Raw genomic sequence first — 18,640 nt, 5'->3', positions numbered from 1 at the left:
TTTAGGAAGAAAATTTCCTAAAACTCAGACTAATGAGTATTACGTATTTTTTTTTAAAATAATTTAACTGGCTTTAATTAAGCATGATAAAGCAAAATAAATGTACGACGTAACCTGTGTATGTGTATGTGTATGTGTTTGTGACATTTTACCAAAACTTGCACGATTACTATAACACAATAGGAGTATAGGACATTGTTTTCTTTTTGCATTATATGAAACAAATGTTTCATGTATATTAATCTTATTCTTTAAAAAATCATTTTCATTTGTATATATTTTATGAATCTATTCTCTAAAGTAGTTAGAAATTATTATTATTTTGGTGGAAAGAGAGAATAATTAGTTGATTGGAAGTGGATCTTAATGACCCTTAACATGTACAAAGTAAATATTTAATGACTCTTAACCTATGCAAAGTTACACAAGATAGAAAAATCCTTATACTAATAGCATGTAGGCATTGTTAAAATAAGTGAAAGAATATAGCAATAACAGCTTTGGAAATAAATTATTAGTAATGTTGCAGCATGTCACTTCTTGCAACATGCTGAAGATACTTTACTCTGCCGCTTTAATTTTCTGTACATGATCGTAATTTAATACATCTGCTTCACTTACACTAATGATTTAGAGAGAGTTAATGTATTTTTCCTTATAAGGTCCATATTTATTTATTATTTCTAGGAGTCTCAAACCCAAGCTCAAACTAATCACTCTATCTCTCCCTCGCAAAGAGACACACACAAAAAGAGTAAAGCACTAATTTTCAATTAAGTAATGTTCTTTTAAGTTTTAACAATATTTTTTTCATCTATTGATGCGGGTTACATAATGAGAGGTTACTCTGGCCTCTGATTTAAAATTTGCATTCTTTCGTAAAGGAAAAGTGTAACAAAAGTCTCTTATAAGTTATATTAATGAAAAAACAAATATTAATTAATACCGTATTAGGACATTTGTATAATTCATGAACGGATATTTGAGTTTGCACGGGCCCAATTAAACTTCGATTGAGCCATTTATGTACTTACATATAGACGTGGGACTAACGACTTACAAGATCCACATGCCTAATATTAATTTTAAATAAATATAGATGTGAGACTCATTTAGGACTAACATGACTCGTATATTCTTAATAGGTTTCTACGGATTTAATTGAATTAAATTGTTTCAAAAGTGAAAAATCAATTGATTTAATGATTTCGATTTTTATGATTCATCATCCAATGAGTATTAGTTTGAATTTTAAATTCGATCCAATATAAAATCATTTGCATTGAATTGATTTTCTATTTTCATATTTTTTCTATGTTTTAGAAAAATATTAAATAAATGATAAGAATATAATAAATATAATAAAATTTAATTTAAAATAATAAATACTATTATTCTTCCTATTCATAAGACCTAATTACTTAATTCATAAAAATTAAGAAAAATGAATAATTTAGTTGCTAGCAATAAATTTATCCTAAATTTGTATATTTTTCTAAAGACATTGATTAAAAAACTAAAAGAAAAAAATATTTTTCTTAGGATATGTAAAATTATGTTATTCATAACTTTTAGGCTCTTTTATAATTTTCATAATAAATATTTTTTCCTTTTACTTTTTTAATAAATATCTTAAAGACACTGGTTAGCAAGATTCTTCTAAAAATATCATTGTCATTAATTATTCTTCTCTCTCTTCTAAATGTATGAATATCAATATAACATCTCTCATATTTAATTAGGCGTATTTTAGTCTAAAAATAATTAATGTAAGGATATAATGAATTAGGTCATATAAAAAGGAACAAATACTACTTTAAAATTAGGTCTTATAAATAGAAATGGAAGTAATATCTTAATGTTATGGATTAGAAAAAGAGTTATATATATATATATATATATATATATATATATATATATATATATATATATATATATATTGTGTGTAGGTCTAAAAAGGAGTTCATATAAATTACTATTATGATTGAAGGGTTGTGATAGAGATTTTTTATGTTAGATATGTTGTGATTCGGTGAATGTGGTTAATTTAAGGTATAGATGTGGTACATATGTATTGTTAGAAAAATAGAGAAAATACAGTATAGAACAGAAGATAAGAGAACTTATAGAAAGTTTGTTGTGTCCTAAAAATCACTGTTCTAAAAGCAAAAGCCGGCTGGACCTCTGTGCAATCCAAATTGTCGACTGCTCCCTAAGGTTAACACAAAAAACCTATGAACACATGTACTCGTGGCCTTAGGCTATGGAAACCACAGAACAATTGTCTAGATTATTGAGTTGTGAAAACAGGAAAAATTGAATAAAACAACAAAACAAAAGAGAAATCTTTTCTACCCTCTTTTTCTCAAAGTTGTGTGAATCTTTTTAAATAGAAAAAGAGTGTAAAAATGGTTCCCCTTGTTTTTCTCTAATAGCTTTGTTCCTTCCTCAATATTAGCCTCACCATCAATAGCCTTTTAATCTATTCAAAAATTACTAATTAAGTGGATGTTACAAAAGCTTATTTGATAACTAATAAAGAGCATTTAAAGAAAATAATTTTTAAAATCTCTACTAATGTGGGACAACAAAATGCAACAATAATATATGCTTTTGTTTTCCATTGTCCAACAATCCCCCACCAATGGTCAAATAGGAAGAAGAAAGAAAGAAAAAATTTGGGCAAAGAAGGACTAACACTTAAGTACCAATATCATAATGATTGAATTGATACGTAGTGAAGTAAGGCAACAATAGTGTCTAGGCAATGAATTATTCTTGAACTACTAAGACTTCAATTGAGACCCCTACAACACATGTATTGCCTTAATATCTGTGATATCCGTGATATTCATAACAAACGCTTTTAATGGTCATGCGTACACCTTGGGTACTCATGAGTGCTCTAGAAGGACTATCCAAGTCTTCCATAAAAGGCAGCCCACCTTCACACTCATGTAGGTGAATCCATCAAGTGTGTCTCAAAAACACCACCATAATATGCTATGGATTCATTAAGAACACAAAAATGCTCAACCTCAAATATAACATATGGTGAGTCCATCAAGTCCATCTCATAAGGACCACCCAGCAACTAGGGCTATGAACTCATTTAAAAGCTCAACCTTTCCACAAATCACTATCATGTGTCATAAAGATAAGAAGTATGATGCTATAGAGTACATATTCATATGGTTTCTTTTAACCATGGAAGGTATCCACCATACTTTCCTTAACACAAAGGCTTAAGCCCCATCTTCCTTAACAATTCAAGGACTAATTTTCTTGTTAGACCTTTAGTAAGAGGATCCGACAAGTTCCTCTCAGATCTTACAAACTCTAAAGAGATCACACCATTTTTCAACAATTCTCTGATTAAACCATGTCTAATGCGTATATGTCTTCTCTTTCCATTATACACATTGTTCATGGCAATTCCAATAGTTGCCTGAGAATCACAATAAAGAGAAACTGGTATAGACTGTTTTCCCCACTATGGAACATCTGTCAACAAGTTCCTCAACCATTATGCTTCTTGACTTGCTAAATCAAGAGCAATGCATTTTGATTCCATAGTGGAACGTGCTATACAAGTTTGCTTAGTAGACTTCCAAGATATAGTATCTACGCCCAAAGTAAAAACATACCCACTTGTAGAGTTAACCTCATCATTATCCGTAACCCAGTTTGCATCATAAAATCCTTCTAACACAACAGGAAATTTACAAAAATGTAAACACCAATCCATAGTACCCTTAAGGTACTTAAGTAAACGACGAAGTGCAATCCAACGTTTACTACCAAGGTTGCGAGCATATCTACTTAGCCTACTCACAACATATGCTATGTCAGGTCTAGTACAATTCATGAGGAACATTACACTACCTATGATTTTAGCATATTCAGCTTGTGAAACACTAGAGCCTTTGTTTTTCTTAAGATGTATGCTAGGATCATAGGGAGTTTTCACAGGAAATTCAGCATAGCAATTAAATTTTTTCAGTATCTTTTCTATATAATGTGTCTGACATAAGGAGAAACCATTATAATCTTTTCTTATTTTAACACCAAGAATAACATCAGCTTTTCCTATATCTTTCATATCAAAATAAGAGGATATAAACAATTTGGCCTCATTCACCATAGTTACATTTGTCCCAAAAATTAACATTTCATCAACATATAAACATATTATCACACATTCTAGTTCAATCAATTTAGAGTAAACACAAGTATCAAAAGAATTCACAACATAACCATCACTCACTAAAGTTTGGTCAAATTTTTCATACCATTGTTTAGGAGCTTGTTTAAGGCCATATAATGATTTTCTTGTTGGACAAATGACCTCAGTTATTTTAAGAAGGGGGTGAATTAATTTCCCACAAACAAACTTTTGACCCCCCTCCCCCTTCTGAATGATAGACTTAGAATGCAAAAGAAGAAGAATTCTCTCTTTAAGAGAATGATATTATAATTGAAGTTCTTAGATAAACTCTTAATAGATTTGCAAGTATTTGGCCAAGGATTGTTGAGAGAGCATTTGGCAATGAAGTTCTCTTGGAATATCTCCCTCTTGCTTTTTGAAGTTAGACACACATATATAGAGACCCTTCGTGCCTTTTCAAAATGGTTTGAAGAGATGTGTCTTTTTAAAAAGTTTTTTATGAAATTCTTCACTGATAATTGATTACAGGTTTCTGGTAATCGATTACATAGTTATATTTTGAAGGGTTATGACTTTTGAATTTGAATTTCCAGAGTTCCGTTGCTGGTAATCGATTACAAATATCTGGTAATCGATTACAGGTTCAAAATTCAAATTCAAAACCCTTTTTAACAGCTATTTTTTAAACTTGTCTTCTGGTAATGGATTACACTGCCTGGTAATCGATTACCAGAGCCTTGGATGACTTTGAAACCCTTTGTTTTGAGGTAAGACTTGATCTTGAAGCAAGACTTTGTTTGTTGAAGATATCTTGTATTAATCTCGAAGCAATGCTTATCCTTTGAAGCAGCCTTGTTTGATTCTTCTTTGGCATCATCAAAATCATGTATACATACATTCACATTTCTCAATTCACACACTTTGTTCTATTGACACTGGACCACAAACCCCTCAGGTTGTTCCACATAAATTTCTTCTCTCAAGCCACCATTGAGAAAAACTATTTTTACATCCATTTGATGTACTACAAGTCCATGAATAGCAGCTAAGGCAACTAGAGAATGAATTGTGGCAATCTTAGTAATAGGAGAAAATGTATAAAAAAAAGCCAATGTTGTTTTTTGTGTATAACCCACAACTACCAGTCTAGCCTTAAATTTATCAATGGTTCCATCAGTCCTTACTTTTTTTTCTAAAAATCCATTTACATCTAATTGGTTTACTTCCCTTAGGCAAATCAACCAAATCCTAAGTATGATTAGACATGATAGAATCTAATTCATTATTAATTGCCTCTTTCCAAAAGTTAGCATTGATAGAAGTTACTGCCTCAATATAGGTTTTAGGATCTTCCTCAATCAGAAAAGCCAATACAAAAGCATAATTTATTTTATCAATATCATTGTTTTCAACCAAGAATGCAGTAACAAAATCTGGTCCAAAACTACTTTCTATTCTTTGCCTTTTACTTCTTCTAGGTTCATTAACTTGTTCATTTAAAGCAAAGGAAGAATCAAGCAAAGATAAAGTCTAGAATTAGAAGAACCAACCACATCATTAACATATTTCTTCAATGGAAATTCTTGCTCAAAAAATTCTGCATTTCTAGATTCACAAATAGAATTATCATTCAAACACAAGAATATACCAGCAGCACTATTTTGAGCATATCCAATAAATACACAACCAAAAGTTTTGGTTCCTATGCTTGTCCTCTTGTAATCTGGTAGACCCATCTTAGCTAGGCACCCCCACACTTTCAGAAATTTAAAGTTGGGTCCAAAGCCTTTCCATAATTCATAGGGAGTTTTATCTAGCTGTTTATAAGGGACTCTATTTAGTATATAACAAGCATACAATACAGCTTCCCCCCATATTTGTTTAGACATACCATAACTTAATAGCATAACATTCATAATTTCTTTTAATGTTCTACTTTTTCTTTTAGCTGTGCCATTTTGTTGAGGAGTATAAGGGGCACTAGTCTCATGGACAATTCCATTTTTTTCACAAAATTCCTTAAGAAAAATTGTCCCATATTCACCCCCTATTAGATCTAAGCCTTTTAATTTTACGGTCCAATTGGTTTTCAACTTATGCCTTATATTTTAAAAACATTTCTTCGACCTCGTTTTTTGACCTTAGAAGGTAAACTTTGGCATATCTAGAAAAATCATCTATAAATGTCACATAATCCCCTTTACCTCCTCTACTAACAGTGTTTTTAAAATCTGCCAAATTGGTGTGAATTAATCCAAGTAGTTCAGTAGTTCTATTTGTGATAGGTTTAAAAGGCTTCTTTGCATATTTTGCTTCCACACATATAGGACACTTAGAAAGTTTATTTACATATGGTACATTAATCAAATTCATATTTTTAAGTTTCTTAATAGAAGCCACATTCACATGCCTTAGCCAATTATGCCACAAATCAACAGATTCAATAATATAAGCACAACCAGTCGAAGAATTAGCATTAGAAGCAACATAAATGCTGTTCAATACAAACAATCCATCAACCAAATATCCTTTCTCCACAAAGTTCCCATACTTAGTTATAACTACCTTATCAACTTCAAAAACTAATTTCAAGCCAGCTCTATTAAGTAAACTACCAAAAATTAGGTTCCTACATAGGGAAGGAACATATAAAACATCACTCAAGGATAAAGTTTTTCCAAAAGTATGTTTGAGAAGAATTTTTCCTTTACCAAGTACTCTGGTTGTAGCAGAATTTCCCATGAAGACACACTCTCCATCAACAACATCCTCAAAGTGGTGAAAAAGCTCTTTGTTGGAACATAGGTGTTTAGAAGCACCGGTATCCAAAATCCAGTCCACCTTGTTATCCACTAAGTTTGCCTCCACTACCACAACAACTATCACTTCTTCATTTCCTGTTAGATGTGCTTGAGGTGCAAACGGTGCAGCAGGCTTCTGGTTCTGATTTTGTTGTCCCTGTCTCATGTAGCACGGATATGCTTTGTGACATGTTTTGCTGTAAACATAGCAGATAAGTTTCTTTTTCTGAATCTTGTTATCACCTCTATTGATACCAATATGATTTTTCTGTTGTCCATTTTTTTGAAATTTTTTCTCTTTTCCTTTCCCTTTGAACCTGTTTTGATTATAAATCTCAAAAACATTAGCATTAACAGAATTTATAGAAAATAAAGCATGCTTATCTTTAAGTTTATTGGCCTCTTCAGTCTTCATATGATTGATCAACTCTTGAAGTGACAAATCTCTCTTCTTGTGTTTCAATTAGTTGTAGTAGTCACTCCACAAAGGTAGGAATTTCTCCAGAAGTACATTAGCCTATAATATCTCACACATCTTCATTCCTTCATTTAGTATGTCACCAACCATATTTTCATATTCATGAACCTGCTCCATGATTGACTTATCATCCAGCATCTGAAAATGTAGCCAATTCCCTACCACATATTTTCTTTTTCCAGCATCATCATCACCCTAATAGTTTTATTGTCCTTTTCATATTTCTTCTTAGCCTCTTCATCAAGTTTCTTGGTTCCTTCAAAGAGCGGTGTGACAACAGGAGTAGCAGGAGAAGGGTTAGCAAGAGAAACAGGGTCAGCCAGAGGATCTTCAGATAACACATAATCAACCTCTAAGGCTTCAAACAAAATCAACAATTTTTGTGACCACCTCCTATAATTTGTGACATCTAGAGGTTCCAATTTCAACATATCCGAAATCATTCTTAGAACATTCATCAACATTTTTGTTTAGTGTTGTAATAATGTCCTTTATACCATGTGTTTTGCTTTCAGGTTGTTAGAAAAATAGAGAAAAACACAGTATAGAACAAAAGATAAGAGAACTTATAGAAAGTTTATTGTGCCGTGAAATCCACTGCCCTGAAAGCAAAATCCGGCTAGACCTCGGTGCAGTCCAAATTCCTGACTGCTTCCCAAGGTTAAGACGAAAAACCTATGAACACGTGCACTTGTGGCCTTAGGCTATGGAAACCACAAAACAATTGCCCATATTATTGAGTTGTGAAAACTAGAAAAATTGAATAAAACAACAAAACAAAAGAGAAAGCTTTTTTGCCCCCCTTTCTCAAAGTTGTGTGAATCTTTTTAAATAGTAAAAGAGTATAAAAATGGTTCCCATTGTTTTTCTCTAACAGATCCATTCCTTCCTTAATATTAGCCTCACCATTAATAGCCCTTTAATTTGTTCAAAAATTTCTAATAAAGTGGATGTTACAAAAGCTTATTTGATAACTAATAAAGAGAATTCAAAGAAAATAATTTTTAAAATCTCTATTGATGTGGGATGTCACCGTTGCAAAATCATGCAATGTGAGTTGTAGAAAATTATGCTTATTAAGGGTAGCATGGTCAAATGTACTTAAGGAAAACATGGTCATGTTTTTTATTGTGTCTCAATTTTGAATTTTTTTGCACTAGAAAGCATGGTCATTCATATGGGAAGCATGGTTATTCTTGGGGCATTTGACCATTTTGGGTGATTTAAAAAAAAAATTACTAAAAAGGGTTGGTCTTTAAACTATTTACCTGTTATGGGTCTTTTTGCTACATTGGATTTGGGTGGCACCAGTCAAAGTGGCGCCACCAGTTTGTTTTTGGTCATGCAATGGGTAACGTCATCATGTTTTATGCCACCAGTTCATCTTTTGTCATGTAGTGGGTGACATCATCATGTTTTATGTCACCCCTCAAGTTATCAGAATAGGTGGCATCATCCTGTCAGGTGTTACATGGGAGGCACCATCGTGAAGGTTGCCTCCTTCGTTTTGTATTTAAGAATTATAACTAAATAATTTTAATAATTAATTTAATTTAAGTATTTTTAATAATTGAATAATTTAAGTGATTTTAGGTTTTAATAATTTTTATTTAAGTGACTTTAATTAATTTTGAATGTTATTTTAGTTTTATAAATTGTTGGTCTTTAGGGTTTAGGGTTAATTGTCTTTAGGGTTTAACTCATATATGATGTATTTATAATAATTGCTTAAAATATTTTTTTCAATTTTTAAGCTCATTTTATACTGATTTTGATATCGTTTCTGGCTACACAGATGGTAACATTGGAATGACCGACATAAAAACTAATGGAATCATTATCATTTTATGGAAAAATAACACATTTTAACTAAAAAAATCACCCACAACACACCCACTTGAAACTATTTTTTCCCCTAAAGTGATAGTTAATAGATCTTTTTTCGATTTTTAGGCTCATTTTATACTGATTTTGATGTTGTTTCTGACTGCACGGATGGTACCATTGGAAAGATTGACGTAAAAACTAAAGACCAATAATTGATAAAAGTAAAACAACATTCAAAATTAATTAAATTCGCCTAAATTAAAATTAAATTTAAAATTATTAGAACCTAACATCACTTAAATTATTAAATTACTTAAAGTGAATTAATTATTAAAGTTATTTAATTATAATTATTAAATACAAAAGAAAAGAGACAACCTTCATGGTGACACCTCCTCTAAAACACCTGGCAAGGTGGCACCACCTGATCTAACAACCTGAAGGGGTGATATGGAAGATGATGGCACCACTCACTACATGACAAAAGGCGAATTGGTGGCATGAAACAAGATGATGCTACCTGTTTTGACAAGCCTACCTAAAGGGGTGATATGAAACAGGATGACGCTACCCACTACATGATAAAAGATGGACTGGTGGCATCACTTTGACTAGAGCCACCTAAATCCGATGTGTCAAAAATCACCCATGGTAGGTAAATAGTTTAAAGACCAACCCTTTTCAGTAAATTGTTTTTGAAAATCACCCAAAATGGTCAAATCGGTTCTTGGGTTGTTATGCACTCAAAAAAGACCCTCTGGAGTGAATTGTAACTATTCTAACTTCAAAATAATGTTACCTAAATATTATATATGAATTTCCTCTGCTTTCCAATTATAATCTTTTTTTATATATGAAGAGAACCATTCCATGTCATATGGATCAATGAATGAAAATATTTATGTGTATGTATGAATGAGATATGATATTTAAGAGCCAAATGTATGGCAATGATAAGTCACAACAAATTTTCTTGATCTCCAATCTTCTCTAGCAACAAGCAACAATCATCTTAAGGTCTATAAAAAGAACACAAATTGTTGAAACTCGGTCCAAGGAACAAAAATAAGATAGATAAAGGTAAAATCAAGAAGCCAAGACGTACAAAGAGATTATCTTGTTTTTGATACTAGTCTTCCTTTGCCTAAACACTCTAGGAATTAGAGCCAAATCCTTCCAACCTATAAAGTGTTTGTAAACACCTTCACTCAAGAAGCCTTACTGAATGGAGCATCTCAAAGGTATCATAGGAGTCTATCCTTAAATTGAACCCCCTTAGGAAAGGAAAAAACTCAAGAGAACAATAAAAAAATTATTGCTTTTGTAGTTTGGAGAGAACACAATAGTTGTTGTAAGAGTCAAGTAGTAGTTGCTACTTAGGTGTCAATCTTAGAGATATTTTTTTGGAAAAATACTTGGGTATATAGAGGTTGTAGAGACTCAGAGAATAATATAGGGATATTCACGGTGCAGTTTCTTCAATTTTTAGACAAAAAAAATCATCTGAACCAAACATAAAATAAATATGTGATTCAGATTGGTTTAATTTAAATATAACATCAAATCTGAATCAAACTAAATCAATAATTTGCGGTTTGATTTGATTCGATTTCACAAGTTTTTTATTTTTTGAATCTATTACGATAGTTTAAATCTATCAACTAAACTTACATAAATATTATATATGCTATATAATTTTAAATATAAATTTTATTTTTATTAAATTTTGTTTATCATGCATGTGTTTGTTGCATCTTCATCATATCTTTTCAAAAGTCTTTAAATCTTAACCGAGTTATTATCTCCTGTATTTAAACAAGATTTTTTGAAGAGCTTTTAACTTCAGAAGTAGCATATGTCATGAAAAAGAAAAATCAGAATTCTAGAACTAAACTCAGATTTTGAATCTCTTAAGGAGCAACATTTGATAATATATTTTGCAATGTTTTGATTTATCATTTAATATCTTAAATGAGAAAGGAAGCATCTCCCTCTAACCAACTTATGAAATCCAACCAAGAAACTTAAGAACATTTCAGAAGCAACGTTATTTGTGTAAAAAAAATGAGTTGAGTATCACTATTCAACCTCATCCTTCTGGTAACCAACTGAATGTTGGGACCAATATTGTTACGTTTTGCCTATTGCTAGGTGTTATGAGGCTCAAGTACAATGTTGTTGGAATTGTCCCTTCTATAAGGTCTAAGACGTGAGAATATATTTGTACATAGATAATCTACATTCTGGCTCATGCATTCAAATGCATGTGTCAAGTGGTTGGATGAGAATTACATTCCCGAAATTCGAAATGTGAGAGTTAGGGACCTTGGAAACTTTTCGGTGAGAAATCCGACAGGAGACTAGGTTAATGTACACTTCATGTTGTAGGAACTCAATTAACATCCTAATGTATGCTAAGCAACTCATAGTTTGATTTATCTGCCAACTGATTTTTGGCACGTATTTTACGTTTGGACAAGAGGGTCTGGTAGATATTTCTATCATGTTAAGAGACAACTAACTGATTACTCTAAACGTGACAGTTAATTAACTATGAGTATCCAACACAAGTTGTCACACCTGGTAGCCTACCATTTGTATCTAACACATTTATAAACTAGACTTATAACCAATAAATATGATGATTTTCAAACCCATAATATATTGGATCACATAATTTTGGGATAATATGATGTTACTCATTCGATTTGTTTCATGAAACCAAATTCACTTTATTAATAGAAGTTCAAACTCAAAATGTATAATATAAAATACTTTTAGGTCATCATTTAATCCCTAACTGTTATATATAATAAATTTATTTTAACTTTTATAATGTTTATCTTTAAAATTATATAAATCATGATTTTTATTAGATGATAGTGTAAAATAAAATTATATTAACAATGCAGAAATTAAACTCCGTATTTAATTAGGTCTTACCAATTAGGATTCTATTCGAAAGATTAAATGTTTACAATGTTATACTTTGTTGAATGAAGTTTTAAAATAACTCACTTTTTTGGAGTTTCACCATTGAATCTACTTGGTATATTGTGATGATAGATGAACCGTATTATGCCCTAGCTACGTTCACATTGAACCTTACCTAGGTACAGGTCTAGCTGATAACCATCCCCGGTTTAGGAATAACACTGTACATAGAATTTAAAATATGGAAAAGCCTAGGTAATACAAATTCTGATGAGCCCAGAATTTAAAAGTCGCAGCCTACCGTCTCAAAAAACATAAAATGTCTGCAGCAGAAATACTGCAAATGAAACAAATACCCCGGTAGGTACATAGTCTGAATCTTTGTACCACAAGATTGTAGTTTTCTTTCTCTTTTTCTCTCACATTATTGTATTATAAAAGAAAACCATGGGCAGCTTTGGTATAATAGCTTGCACATGATGTTACAATACGTATAAGATTCTATACCTTATTCCATTTTGCATGGAATTCTAAGAATCTAATTATGATATCTAGAAAACGCCATGACATCATAAACCACATGCATATACGTACACCTGAAACAAGTAGTACATACGCATCAATTATATTATGCTATCTGTTATATGGCTGGAATACGTAACAGTATAATGATGAAAGATACTATATATTATACGATAAAAAAAATGTGACAGCGATTATTTAACTAAAATAGGCCTAGTATTGCGTGTTGTAGGGTTGGACGGTTTGTGGCCCACACAGCCTTTTGAAGGGGACTCTGATTTTTGTTAGTTTGTGAGCAGACAAAAGCAGAGAAGCTTCTTATCCTCACCCTCTAGGTTTTCACACAACATCTTACACATAGAATCTGTTCAAAAGCCAAAGGCTTACCCTTTGAGACTTTGGCCCCTCAATTCTCATCATAATTACTCAAACCAAACCACAACCCTTAATGCTTTATTTCTTTTGTGCTTGCCACGTAAAATCTACACTTTGTAATTTACATGAATTCCAGGGGCATGTCCCCACTACTTTGATCTCAACAGTGGCCTATTTAGTTCAATGTCTTATAAGCTGTTTTGGTTCATGTCCTGTGCCACCCATTTCCAAATCCCCCCACCCCCGTCTCTCTCTCTAACATTGATCTAACTTTGCAATGGCACCAATGAGTCTCCCACCTGGGTTTAGGTTTCACCCCACTGATGAAGAGCTTGTTGCTTACTACCTGGAGAGGAAAATAACAGGTCGCTCAATAGAGCTAGACATCATCGCTGAAGTTGATTTATACAAGTGTGAACCATGGGATTTGCCAGGTACATTATTTTACATATTTTTATTATTTATATGTCACATCATATGATTCATCATTACAAAAAATATTAGCATTTAGCAAGTTCTTCATTTTGTATTATATATATATATATATATATATATATATATGTGATATCATATGATTCACATCGTTTCATAAATATTATAGCATTTAGCAAGTCCTTCATTTTGTATAAGATATATAATCATTTATATTTCATGGTCCAACTAAACTATTATTGTATCTTCGTTGAAAAAAAAAAGATAAATCATTCCTCCCAAGCAAGGACATGGAGTGGTACTTTTACAGTCCTAGGGACAGGAAGTACCCAAATGGGTCAAGAACTAACCGTGCAACACAAGCTGGATACTGGAAAGCTACAGGGAAAGATAGGCCAGTGCACTCTCAAAAGAAACAAGTTGGCATGAAGAAGACATTGGTGTACTACAGAGGTAGAGCACCACATGGGATTAGAACCAACTGGGTTATGCATGAATACCGTTTAATTGAATCAGTTCCTGGTGCTACTCTCTCATCTTTGAAGGTATATATATATTTTATGGTACCCTTTTTTCTTATTTATCTATTTTCAATCAAGAAAATGAAATCCATGTTTGGCATTATGGCGAGTTTTACATTAGTTGCCGAGTGCCTAACATAACCCCTCCTCCTTAATTCGAGTTATAGGCGGAGTTCATCAAGAAAATGAAACGTTATTTAAAATTTATAGGGTATATATATGAGGTACAAAAACTTGTACAAGAGTCCTATTTGAGCTTTTACATTCAATTTATCGACCTACATATGTAAATCTATAATACTTATCGAATAAAATCACCAACAGTTTATATCATGTGCCCGTTACTTGTATCTTTTGTACAGGTTCATTATTTGCTTTTCTCTATCTCTCTCTCTCTATCTTGTTGTTTCTGGGGTATTAGGCGCTTAATTAATAATTTTGAGGCTTAATGAATATAAATATAATTATAAAGTAATTGAGGCTAGGGTTTTGAAAAACAAAAAAGAATATGGCAAATAAAGGAAGAAAACAGTTTATCGTACACTGTTTCTTCGATAGGTTATTGTCTAGAATAATAATAAAATTCATACGTTCCAAAATTTTCTCTTGCTCTCAACTTATTTTTTTTCTATCTCTCTCTTTTTTTCCCCATATCATTCATCACATCATCTCATAATTTCCATTTTTTATATAGGTGTAGCTTATGTTGGAGTGTACGATCATCATTTTCTATTGTATAGGGAAATGGATTCTTTGTTTTTCCTTTTTGGCACCTTTGAAAGTGTAGCTGATAATAATTGAGTGATTAACGTATATAGAAGAAACCTAAAAAGTCTCAAAAGTCTTCATAAGACGAGACCAATGACCAAATCCTTGCTTAGTGCTTGCTTTAACTAAGTCTTTTCCCAAATTGGTCTATCATTGAAGGAGGGTTTTAGGTACACTACTTTTAAGATTGATATATATATATATATATATATATCTGATTAAGTGATAATTAATTGGTCATAGAGTCAAGTTCACTAGACCATACCCATTTTCTATGCTCAGCGTGAATATAGAGTAACTATGCTAAACCACATATCTTTGTTTTGAACCTTGTTCTTCAAGGATGCACATGCCTGCAATATATGTTCCTTTTTTTTCTTCTTTTTCTTTATGTGATGATTTTCTAACTTATATTTTCTCCTCTTTAAAAAGAACAGCTTGTGATCGACACACACTATGATGAACAATTCAGATCCATGGACTTAGATACTTACTATTGCATCGACCCTTTTCTTTTGCCAAACTCTTTCTGAATTTGCTTTTTTGTTCGTTACTCTTTTCCTGCACTCATTGTGTTCAAACCAAACCAAAAAAGAAAAAAAAAAAAAGAACTTAGATCATGAAAAGCTAACTAACATACACATGTACTGACAATATTTTCATCACATCACAGGATTCCTATTCGTTGTGTCGCATTTTCAAGAAGACGATTCAAATTCCAGCCAAAACTAATAATAAAGAGGAAGAACAAGTTGAGAATGCAAAGAAGGAATCGATGTGGATCTCAGAAGAACAAATGCTAGGGGAAGACTCAAGTGGCACTGAGATTTCTAGAGAAATGGAAGCTGTGGATGAAAAAATTCTCAATCATGAACACCCTAAATTTCCTTGTGACGCTTCTTCCTCTGATCTCACTCAAGGAACATGTACACCAACAGATACCGGTATAGCAGAAGATTTTCAACCACAATTTGCATGTGATGAAGCAAACAGTGCAGCCAATTCATATACAATGGGAATAGGATACCCCACAAATCTATTTCAGGTAACATTTAAATTAAATTTTAAATTTCAAATTTGTGATGAATTTCATATGATTGTTTGAGTTTGTATCATATTGTACTAGTCACGTAGACGTGGCATGAACATATAGTTTTATAGGAGACATATAAAAAGCAAGGTGGGCCATAGCATGATCATTATTATATGCATTGATCTGATTAGTATTTTAACTTTTCCTTTTTCTCCATTGTCCTTGGCATTTATGTTCATGATGGCTCCCTTTGCCAATCCTACATTTCCAGCGACATTTACTTTATATTGCCGCTTTATAAATTCAAGGCTTCATTGTCACACCTCAAGTAATACACATAATTTTTTCCAAAAATACTAGGTACTGGATCTTAAATGCTTGCATATTTGTGCATGAGCTTGATCCCATCCCTATTTGTCAGTTTACTATTGACATATATGTTGTAATTAGTGGGGCCACATAGCATATTTTTGAGTTTCCTTTTGATCTTAAAGTGAAGAGAGTTGGAAGTATGATGAAGTTCCTATCTTTTCATAAAGCTCATCACTTCTCTAAAATTCATTTGGACTGACTCCAATTAATTTAGCTTTTCTTCATCACCATCCCCTATAACTTCTTTTGACTGACTACTCAAAACGTTTTCCAAAGTAAAGATGTCTTTACTCCCCCCCATTTTCCTCACGGGGTTGATACGTTTTGTAAAACTAAAGCACACATATAAAAAATCTACGTACACATCTTTATCTTTAATCACATTCTTTTTTATGAGTAATGTCTGGATCATTTCATATTTTAGCAAAAGCTAGTTCAGTGAGAAGCGGCTTCTGAATGGGTCAGCATTCAACTAGCTTTACAATGTTCATACAGCCATATATGCATTTGATTGGGGACTTCAACGAGTTCATTATTTGCCTCTTCCAAATCAAAACAAAACACCTTTTATTTCTTTTCCTTTCTAACCTATGAACCACAATTCTAACCCCACTTTTCTTTTGCCACTTGCACTACTCCCAAGTTGTGCTTTAGTTCCAATTTAGCATGCGTTCTACAAGTCTCTTCATAGTCAAATCACCTGTCCCTATTTCATATCTCCTTCTACGTTCTCTCAACTAAAAAATAATACTTTAGTAAAAACACTAATTTCAAGAAAGAGTGTGTTATTTTCTTAGTCACATCATTTTATTTTAATTAAGAGTTTCTATGGTACCAAAAAAAAAAGTCTAAAGGTTTAAGTACAGTTGTTACCAATGAATGAATTTTACATTGCTGATCCAAAAAACAAAAACCCAATAAATCCTTAAATATTTCAAGGGTACCCTAGAATTACTCTTTTTAATTAGTAAGGCAAAATATAGAGACTGGTGGTTTCAATTAAATATCTTCTCAATTCATCATTATGTATCAATTAATCCTCCTATACTTTAGTACATTGGCATTGGAGATTAATACAATTTCTATTATGGTGCAGGATGTACAAATACCTAGCTATGCTGGCATGCATTATCAACTCCCGTACACACCTTTGGTGATGGAAGATTTCCCACAAATAAATTTACCGGAGACAAAGATAACGAAGCCAGAAGTCACTGATGACTGCATGTTATATGACAGATACAGGGACTGCATGAATGGAACACTAGAAGAGATCATCTCTTTGTGTTGCACTCAAGATAATTCCGTCCCTTTTCCCATGCTAGAATGATTATACTAACCCAGATGATTCAAACTATAGCATCAAAATATTCATTAGACACAGAGAAACTTGTGTTGGCTTAATAACGACACAAACGGGGATTGTTTTTCCAGCCACATTGAAAAGGCTACACATATAATGTACTAAACATATAGTAGAAGATGCTGAGCCAAGGGAACCTCGCATACAATTTGTTTTTCATTTTGTTTTCTTCTTTCTGTGTTCTTCCTTTTTCTATAGGGGTTCTTCCTACTTTTATAGGAGTTCTTCCTTCTTTTATGTTGGTGTTCAAATCTCTTCTCCACTTCGGAAAGCAATGGATGAGGCAAATTTCCAGCTGTGATGTTTTATATGCTTCAATGTCTCACAAGTGCTTTAATTTAATTCATTTTTATCTTCGAAAAATTTACATATTCGAATATTTGAGATATCCACATTATCAAGAATTTGAGATATCCGATATATATATATATATATATATATATATATATATATATATATATATATATATATATAATATGCCTATCTGGACATAAATAAGTTCGATCAAAATAGTGTAAATTGTATATAAGAAGTACTATATATAAAAGGTGGGCAGAATTATAAAATTGGCTTGGGATTAGAAATGAGTATTTAATTGTTGGTTGAAGGGAGGAGGAGGGAGAAGTTGTGAATCCCAATCAACTCCAATAATATTTTTAACAAAAAAAAACATTGGTCAATTAAAAAATACATAAAAGATGGGCCATGTATAACAGATAATAAATAAAATCTTGATAAGAATTTTGAAATTTTTGCACAATTCAATACCAAATTTAGTCAATCATTTCATAAAATTAAATTAAAAAATTATAAAATATTAACAAAGTTCAGTTCCTCTAGAATATAATGTACAGTATTTGATAAAGTACTAACAATATTAGTCCATATATAATACTTATATGATAGAGTTTATCATACCTAATCCATTATTTATACACACTTACATTACTTTTTTTATTTCATGCGTACATGTCTTTTTCATTCCATATTTTTATAGCATAAGATAGGAAAAATTCTTTTAAAAAATATTAAATAACATAGTTTCT

At 31.8% G+C, this 18,640-nt stretch overlaps 1 protein-coding gene across 1 annotated transcript; it reads left to right on the top strand.

The window, feature by feature from the left end:
• Positions 1–13,221: 13,221 nt before the first annotated feature.
• On the top strand, positions 13,222–17,895 carry LOC100808325 (NAC domain-containing protein 86). Its single transcript, XM_003546784.5, has 4 exons — positions 13,222–13,539; positions 13,802–14,082; positions 15,500–15,871; positions 17,328–17,895. The coding sequence occupies exons 1-4, from the start codon at positions 13,383–13,385 to the stop codon at positions 17,559–17,561; spliced, it is 1,044 nt and encodes a 347-aa protein (XP_003546832.1). The 5' UTR covers positions 13,222–13,382; the 3' UTR covers positions 17,562–17,895.
• Positions 17,896–18,640: the final 745 nt, after the last annotated feature.

The sequence above is a fragment of the Glycine max genome, chromosome 15, assembly GCF_000004515.6.
Source record: "Glycine max cultivar Williams 82 chromosome 15, Glycine_max_v4.0, whole genome shotgun sequence".
In the NCBI taxonomy this organism is placed as follows: Eukaryota; Viridiplantae; Streptophyta; class Magnoliopsida; order Fabales; family Fabaceae; genus Glycine; species Glycine max.
The sequence above is the reverse complement of the archived record's forward strand: the minus strand, read 5'-3'. Positions and strand labels throughout refer to the sequence as shown.

Excerpts from the sequence above, each read along its gene's own strand:
- LOC100808325 (XM_003546784.5), top strand. The coding sequence starts at position 13,383 with ATGGCACCAATGAGTCTCCCACCTGGGTTTAGGTTTCACCCCACTGAT. Across the intron at positions 14,083-15,499 it reads CTACTCTCTCATCTTTGAAG|GATTCCTATTCGTTGTGTCG; the intron begins GTATATATATAT and ends ATCACATCACAG. Across the intron at positions 15,872-17,327 it reads ACCCCACAAATCTATTTCAG|GATGTACAAATACCTAGCTA; the intron begins GTAACATTTAAA and ends ATTATGGTGCAG.